Below are 8,856 nucleotides of genomic sequence, written 5' to 3'. Positions count from 1 at the left end.
CAATGGCACCATCTTGGCCAACTGCAACCTCTGCCTCCTGGTTTCAAGCGATTCTCCTTCCCCAGCCTCCTGAGCAGCTGGGATTACAGGCGCCTGCCACCACGCCCAGCTACTTTTTTGTATTTTTAGTAGTGACGGGGTTTCACCACATTGGCCAGGCTGGTCTCAAACTCCTGACCTCATGATCCACCCATCTTGGCCTTCCAAAGTGCTGGGATGAACAGGTGTGAGCCACTGCACCCGGCTGTTTTGGAGATTTTTTTTTATGGTTTTGTATGTATAAGATCATCTACAAATAGAGTTAGTTTTAGTTCATCCATTCCCACTTAGATCCCCTTTGTTACTTTTTCTTGCTTAATTGCTTTGAGTAAAACTTCCAATACATGTTGAATAAATGTGGCAAGAGTGTGTGTCTTGGCTGGGCTTAGTGGCTCACACCTGTAATCCCAGCACTTTGAGAGGCCAAGGCAGATCACTTAAGGCCAGGAGTTTGAGACCAGTCTGGCCAACATGGCAAAACCCCGTCTCTACTAAAAATACAAAAATTATCTGGGTATGGTGGTGCATGCCTGTAATCCTAGCTGCTAGGTAGGCTGAGGCATGAGAATCTCTTGAACCCAGGAGGCAGAGGTTGCAGTGAGCTGAGATTTTGCCACTGCACTACAGCTTCGGCAACAGAGTGAGACTCTGTCTCAAAAAAAAAAAAGGAGGGTGTGTCCTTATTTTGTTCCTGCAAGGGGAAAACTTTTAGTCTTTCATCATTAAGTATCATGCTAGCTATGTGTTTTTTATAGAGGTTGAGGAAGTTCCCTCTATTCCTAGTTTATTTAGTGTTTTTTGTTTTTTGTTTTTATGAAAAGGTATTGGATTTTGTCAAATATTTTTTTCTGCATTGGTTAATTTTATATGAGTTTTTGTTTTTGTTTTTGAGACAGAGTGTCACTGTGTTGCCCAGGCTGGAGTGCAGTGATGCAATCTTGGCTCACTGCAACTTCTGCCTCCCAGGTTCAAGCAATTTTCCTGCCTCAGCCTCCCAGGTAGCTGGGATTACAGGTGTGTGCCACCACAGCTGGCTAATTTTTATTTTACTAGAAGACAGGGTTTTGCCATGTTGGCCAGGCTGGTCTCAAACTCCTGGCCTCAAATGATCCACCCACCTCTGCCTCCCAAAGTGCTGGGATTACAAGTGTGAGCCACGATGCCCAGCCCAATTTTTTCTTTCATTTTATTCATATGTTATATTTGTGTATGGAACTACCTTGCATTCCTGGACTATATTTCGCATGGTCATAGTGTATGATCCTTTTAACGTGCTGTTGGATTTGGTTTGCAAGTATTTTATTCAGAACTTTTGCATCTGTATTCATAAAGGATATTCATCTGTAGTTTTCTTGTGATATCTTTCTTTGGCTTTAGTATTAGGGTAATAGTGGCCCCACAAAATGAGTTAGAAAGTTTTCTCTCCTATTCTTTTTTTTGGGAAGAATTTGAGAAGGATTGGTGTTAATTCTTTAAAAGCTTGACAAAAATTCACCAGTGAAGCAATCTGGCCCTGGGCTTTTCTTTGTTGGAAGTTTTTTTGGTTACCAATTCAGTCTTCTTAGTTGTTATAGGTCTATTCAGATTTCCTGTTTCTTCTTGAGTCAGTTTTAGTAGTTTGGTCTTTCTAGGAATTTGTTCATTTCATGTAGTTTATCTAATTTCTTGCATATAATTGTTCATGGTATTCTTGTATCATCCATCTTACTTTTGTAACGTTGTTAGTAAAGTCCCCACTGTCATCTCTGACTTCAGTCATTTGAGTCTTCTCATTTTTTCTTGGTTAGTATAAGTTTGTCAATTTTGTTGATCTCTTCAAAGAACCAACTTTTAGTTTTATTAATTCTGTTGTTCTCTTAGTCTCCATTTTGTTTATCTCCACATTAATCCTTATTTTTTCCTTGGTTCTGTTAGTTAGCTTTAGGTCTTATTTGCTTTTTGTTTTTTTTTCTTTCCTTCCTTCCTTCCTTCCTTCCTCCCTCCCTTCCTTTTTCTCTCTTTTTCTTTTTTTTTTTAGATGGGTTTAGCGCTTGTCACCCAGGCTGGAGTGTAATGGTGCCATCTCAACTCACTGCAACTTCCGGCTCCTGGATTCAAGCATTTCTCCTACCTCAGCCTCCTGAATAGCTGGGATTACAGGCACACACCAACACGCCCAGCTAATTTTTGAATTTCAGTAGAGTTGGGCTTTCGCCATGTTGGCCGGGTCTCGAACTCCCGACCTCAGGTGATCCACTTGCTTAAGCCTTCCAAAGTGCTAAGATTACAGGTGCGAATCACCGCACCTGGACTCTTTCTCTAGTTTCTTAAGGTGGAAGATTTGCTTATTGATTTGAGATCTCCCTTCTTTTGAAATGTAGGCCTTTATAGTTATAAATTTCCCTGAGAACTATACTTCATAAATTTTTACTTTATCCCACAAATTTCATAAATTGGAGTCTGTTTTGTTTTGTTTTGTTTTGTTGTGGCAGGGTCTTGCTCTGCCGCCCAGGCTGGAGTGCAGTAGTGCAATCTTGGCATACTGCAACCCCTACTTCCTGGGTTCAAGTGATTCTTCTGTCTCAGCCTCCCAAGTAGCTGGGACTACAGGTGTGCGAAACCATGCCCAGCTAATTTTTTTGTATTTTTAGTAGAGACAGGTTTTCACTATGTTGGCCAGGATGGTCTCAATCTGACCTTGTGATCTGCCAGCCTCAGCCTCCCAAAGTGCTGAGATTACAGGCATGAGTCACCACGCCCAGCCTTTTTTATTTTTTTGAGACGGAGTTTCACTCAGTCGCCCAGGCTGGAGTGCAGTGGTACGATCTCGTCTCACTGCAACCTCCACCTCCCAGGTTCAAGTGATTGTTCTGCCTCAGCCTCCCAAGTAGCTGGGACTACAGACTCATGCTACCATGCCTGGCTAATTTTTTTTATTTTTAGTAGAGATGGGGTTTCATCATGTTAGCCAGAATGGTCTCCCGTCTCCTGACCTCATGATCTGCCTTCCTCACCCTTCCAAACTGCTGAGATTACAGGCATGAGTCACCATATCCTGCTACCTGGGTAATTTTTGTATTTTTAGTAGAGATGGGGTTTTCCCATGTTGGCCAGGCTGGTCTCAAATTCCTGCCCTCCAGTGATCCACCTGCCTCGGCCTCCCAAAGTGCTGCGATTATAGGCATGAGCTGCTGCGCTCGGCCAGAATCTGTGATATTTTTGCACATCTCATTGCATTTTCCAATTTCCCTTGTGATTTATTCTTTGACCCATTGGTTATTTAGGAGTATGTTAATTCCTACATATTTGTGAATTTTTAAATTTCCTACTGATTTTTGATTTCATGGGGTCAGAGAAGATTCCTTGTATGATTTCATTCTTCTTAAATTTATTGAGTGTTCTTTTGTGGCCCAACACAGTCTGTCGTGGAAAATGTTCCACATGCACTTGAGACTAATTTGTATTCTGATGTATTATTGGATGGCATGCTTTATATATATCTGTTAGGGCCAGTTTAATTCTAGTGTCACTCAAGTCTTCTCTTTCCTTGGTGATCTTCTGTCTAATTTTTCTGTCCATGATTGAAAGATGGGATGTTGAGCTCCCCAACTATTGTGGTTTTTGTTTTGTTTTGTTTTGTTTTATTTTGTTTGAGACAGAGTCTCACTCTGTTGCCCAGGCTGGAATGCCGTGGTGCAATCATGGCTCACTGCAGCCTCAACCTCCCAAGCTCAAGTGATCCTCCCACCTCAGCCTCCTGAGTATCTGGGATTATAGGTGTGCCCTACCATAACCAGTTACTTTGTTGTATTTTTGTAGAGACAGGGTTTTGCCATGTTAGCCAGGTTCGTCTCAGACTCCTGGACTCAAGAGGTGCGCCTGCGTCAGCTTCCCAAAGTGCTGGGATAACAGGCATGAGCCATTGTGCCTGGCCTATTATTGTTAAATTGTCCATTTCTCCCTTCAATTCTGTCAGATTTTGCTTCATATATTTTGGAGCGCTGTTGTTTTGTTTGTTTATAATTGTTATGTCTTGATGAATTGACTGTTTTATGAGTATATAATGTTCTCCTTTTTCCTTGTCTCTTGTAACAGTTTTTAATTTAAACTCTATTTTGTATGATACTCACGTAGGCACTCCAGCTTTCTTTTGATTATTGCTCGCACAGAATATTTTTCTATCCTCTTACTTGCAGCTTATTTGTGTCTTTATTTTAGACAGGGTCTCACTCAGTCACCCAGGCTGGAGTGCAGTGCTGCAGTCATAGCTCACTGTAACTTTGGACTCCTGGGCTGATGGGATTGTCCCACCTCAGCCTCCCAAGTAGCTGGGACTACAGGTGAGCACCGTCATGCCTAACTAATTTTTTTTTTTTTTTTTTTTTTTTTTTTTTCAAATATTTTTTTTTTTTTTTTTTTTTTTTTTTTTTTGAGACAGAGTCTCGCTCTGCCACTCAGGCTGGAGTACAGTGGCAGGATCTCGGCTCACTGCATCCTCCGCCTCCCAGGCTAAGCAGTTCTCTGCCTCAGCCTCCTGAGTAGCTGGGACTATAGATGTGCGCCACCACGCCTGGCTAATTTTTGTATTTTTAGTAGAGATGGGGTTTCACTATATTGGCCAGGCTGGTCTCGATCTACCTGCCTTGGCCTCCCAAAGTGCTGAGATTACAGGTGTGAGCCACTGTGCCCAGCCTATGCCTATTTTTTTTTTTTGCACTCCAGCAAGTGGAAAATTTTTTAAATACTATTTGTGTCTTTAAATCTAAAGAGAGCCTCTTGTAGACAGCATACAGTGGATACTTAAAAAAAAATTATTCTGACAATTTCTGCCTTTTAATTAGAGAATTTTACTCATTTACATTTAATGTCATTACTTCTAATTTGATTTCTTTTTCTTTTTTTTTTTTTTTTCTTTGAGATGGAGTCTCACTCTGTCACCCAGGCTGGAATACAGCAGTGGTGTGATCTCTGCTTACTGCATCCTCCACTTCCTAGGTTCAAGTGATTCTCATGCCTCAGCCACCCAAGTTGCTGGGATTACAGGTGTGCGCCACCATGCCTGGCTAATATTTGTAATTTTTGTAGAGATGGGGTTTTACCATGTTGACCAGGCTGGTCTTGAACTCCCGACCTCAAGTGATCTGCCCAACTGCACCTCCCAAAGTGCTGGGATTATAGACATGAGCCACCATGCCCGCCTTGTTTTCTATATGTCATATCTTTTTTGTCCCTCAATTCCTCTCTTACTGCTTTCTTGTCTGTTAAATAGATGTTTTCTGGTTTTATTTTGAAACGAAGTCTTGCTCTGTTGCCCAGGCTGGAGTGCAGTGGCATGACTGTGGCTCACTGCAGTCTTGACCTCCTTAGCTCAAGTGATTGTCCTGCCTTAGCCTCCTGAGTAACTGAGACTACAGGCCATGCCCAGCTAATTGTTTTAAATTTGTTTTTGAGACAGGGTCTTGCTATGTTGCCCAGGCTAGTCTTGAACTCATGGCCTCAAGTGATCTTCCTACCTCATGCTCCCAAAGTATTGGGATTATAGGCATGAGCCACTGTGCCCAGCTCAAGTGTACCATTTTATTTCTCTCTCTCTTTTTTTTAAACATACTAACACCAACCGGAATCTCTTGGGTGTTTTGCTCTACTCTTTTGAGTTATTTTCTGAATTGTTATCCTTCTTCCACCTAGTTCAACCCCTCAGAATCACCAAACTTAAGGATATTAATGCTGGATCTTTTTGTAAAGACAGGAACCTTTCCGTAATGTGAATAACGACTCCCTGCTATGTTTGTCATAGTCTGAAATCAGATTGTCAAAGTTGTATTTTCTAGGAGTGTGGTTCCTGTTTTAATGTAGTACACGTCAGATTAAAGATAAGCCAGAGATAGCCATTCAGGAGAGAACTGCCAGAAACAAAGCACTTCCTAGTGGAAGGGCAGTGGGTTTGGGTATGTACAGTGCTATGATGTTTCTTTTTCAGCTCATTCTTGGAATCCCAGAACAGGCCTTAAGTCTTCTCCACATGGCCATTGAGCCCATCTTGGCTGACGGGGCTATCCTGGACAAAGGCCGTGCCATGTTCTTAGTGGCCAAGTGCCAGGTGGCGTCAGCAGCTTCCTATGATCAGCCGAAGAAAGCAGAAGGTAGGCAGCTGTACAAAGATCATAAGGCAATGCTATTCCAGAAAGCTTTAAAAGTTTAGGACCCAGAAGAAGAAAAGACATTAAATTTAGGACAGTATTTAAGTTCTGAGTGTTCACAAATATATATTAAAATTTCATGCAGCATTTAAAGTGCTTTCACATGCATGCTTGGCAGGAAGATTGAGGACAAGTGAATGATTATATTAACCCTGTAGAGCCAAGTACCAGGCTAGAAGTTAGGACTTTAAGACTTTTTTTTTTTTTTTTTTTTTTGAGACAGAATCTCACTCTGTCACTCAGGCTGGAATGTAGTGGTATGATCTCAGCTCACTGCAACCTCCGCCTCCCGAGTTCAAGCAGTTCTCCTGACTCAACCTCCTGAGTATTATAGGATTATAGGCACCTGCCACCATGCCCAGCTAATTTTTGTATTTCTAGCAGAGATGAGTTTTCACCATGTTGCTCAGGCTGGTCTTGAACTCCTGACATCAGGTGATCCACCCACCTTGGCCTCCCAAAGTACTGGGATTACAGGCATGAGCCACCACACCCGGCCTTAAAGACCTTTTTGAAAACCTCACCCTAATGGTTTGTTTTTTCTTTCTCAAAGAATAGAGAATATAAAAGCATCTTCTGGTACATGTTGAACAAATAAAACTAAATATCAAAGCTTTGAAAACTAACTGGAACGTTGAGTTAAATGTGTGTTATTTTCTCCGCTTTCCATCAGCTCTGGAGGCTGCCATTGAGAACCTCAATGAAGCCAAGAACTACTTTGCAAAGGTTGACTGCAAAGAGCGAATAAGGGACGTCCTTTACTTCCAGGCCAGACTCTACCACAGCCTGGGGAAGACCCAGGAGAGGAACCGGTGTGCGATGCTCTTCCGGCAGCTGCATCAGGAGCTGCCTGCTCATGGGGTACCCTTGATAAACCATCTCTAGAGAGGGCATCCCTGCTGGGCTGCTGTGCAGAGTATAAGATTTTGGACTTGTTCATGTCCCCTCACTCCCGATAAATGATGTATTTTATCATGTCAATAAACTGCGTTCTGATTAGTTTGTCTTACTCTGTTGCTAGTAACTATGTATTTGTTTTATTCCCCTTTTCTTCCCTTTTGGTAGCAAAGGATGCCAACTTTTTGTTAATTAACAGGTATTTTGCCAGCAAGTTAGTGCAAGCATCTCAGATTATGTTCCCTCTGGGCAAAATTGCCAATATCTTTATTAGAAATTGTATACACTCCATCATTATGTAAATTCCTTTAGCACATATTCTCAGATAAGAGCTTCTTAGAATTGATAGATCTCCCCAGGGTGGTCAGTGCAGGTATTATGAGGCTTGGACTTTCTTCTGAGGCCTCCCTGCTTTGTTGGACTGAACCAGGGCTTGCGGTGCCCATGGGTGCTCACGAGGACTTGTTGGTTCTTGAGATTAAGAAGGAAAAGATTTTTTCATGGTTTTTGGACCAATGACCAGAAACATTTTTCAGTCCCTTTCTAGGTGTTGGCTCTCTTATATACTCTACATGGATAAGTTTTTCTTTTACTTTATATATTTAACCCTATAAAGGAGGGATAATGAAAAATTAAGTCCAGGAATTTATCAAGAGTAAGGTGATCATAAATTAAGGAAGAGTCCAAAGCTCAGAGGTGTGAGATGCTATCACCAAATATACAGTGTATTACAATTTACATTTCTTAACCCTGCAGTTAAGCAGAAGCCAGTTAACGGCTTATTCTGTTTATGAATTTCTTATCCTTGAGTGTTCACAGAAAAATGCCATTGTTTCAAGTCCAAAGCAGCAGCTGTACCCAAATATTGTTATGGTTTTTTTTTTCCAAGATGGATACTTGCTCTGCTGCCCAGGCTGGAATGCAGTGGCATGATTTTGGCTCACTGCAACCTCCACCTCCTGTGTCTAAGGGATTCTCCTGCCTCCACCTCCCAAGTAGCTGGGACTACAGGCGTGCACCACCATGCATGCCTGGCTAATTTTTGCATTTTTGATAGAGATGGGGTTTTACCATGTTGACCGAGTTGGTCTCAATCTCCTGACCTCAGATACCTGCCTTGGCCTCCCAAAGTGCTGGAATTACAGGCGTGAACCACTGCACCCAGCCCAAATAGTCTTGATAAAGCGACAGGGATCCAACTAAATTTTGCAGCTCCTGTTATTGGTTCTTTGTTAAATATAAACTTTCTGATGGGAAGTAATTTATTTCCAGAGCTCTTTGAAGCAGTGTAAAACAGTTGTATCCATTAGGGTACATTTGCTGGCCAGGTACATTTACTGGCCAAAGACAGCTGCTCTGGAAACAGAAGACTTGGTGGAGAGATGGAGATTAATTGGTATGTTGATTGAAAATCTTTCCTTTGATAATTCATTTGAAAGGCTATATATACAGATGGTAAACACTGAGTAACATTCAAGGCTATGTAGTAAAAAGGAATTTTTCCACCTGTAATCCTAGCACTTTCGGTGGCCAAGGTGGGTGGCTCACCTGAGGTTAGAAGTTCAAGACCAGCCTGGCCAACATGGTAAAACCACATCTCTACTAAAAATACAAAAATTAGCTGGGCAGGGTGGCAGGTGCCTGTAATCCCAGCTACTTGGGAGGCTGAGGCAGGAGAATCGCTTGTACCTAGGAGGCGGAGGTTGCAGTGAGCTGAGATTGGGCCATTGCATTCCAGCAT

At 42.1% G+C, this 8,856-nt stretch overlaps 1 protein-coding gene across 2 annotated transcripts in view; it reads left to right on the top strand.

Annotated features, from left to right (window-relative positions):
• The window catches only part of ANAPC5 (anaphase promoting complex subunit 5), a 44,635-nt gene extending 37,408 nt beyond the window's left edge, over positions 1-7,227 (top strand). For both annotated transcript variants that reach the window (XM_017544259.2, XM_017544260.2), the window contains exons 16-17: positions 5,999-6,161; positions 6,892-7,227. In XM_017544259.2, coding sequence (XP_017399748.1) covers positions 5,999-6,161; positions 6,892-7,103 — 375 coding nt within the window. In that variant the 3' untranslated portion in view covers positions 7,104-7,227. The remainder of the gene's footprint in view (positions 1-5,998; positions 6,162-6,891) is intronic.
• The last annotated feature ends 1,629 nt before the right edge of the window (positions 7,228-8,856 follow it).

The sequence above is a fragment of the Cebus imitator genome, unplaced genomic scaffold (assembly GCF_001604975.1).
Source record: "Cebus imitator isolate Cc_AM_T3 unplaced genomic scaffold, Cebus_imitator-1.0 Scaffold169, whole genome shotgun sequence".
Classification (NCBI taxonomy): Eukaryota; Metazoa; Chordata; class Mammalia; order Primates; family Cebidae; genus Cebus; species Cebus imitator.
This window is presented reverse-complemented; position numbering and strand designations above follow the sequence as displayed.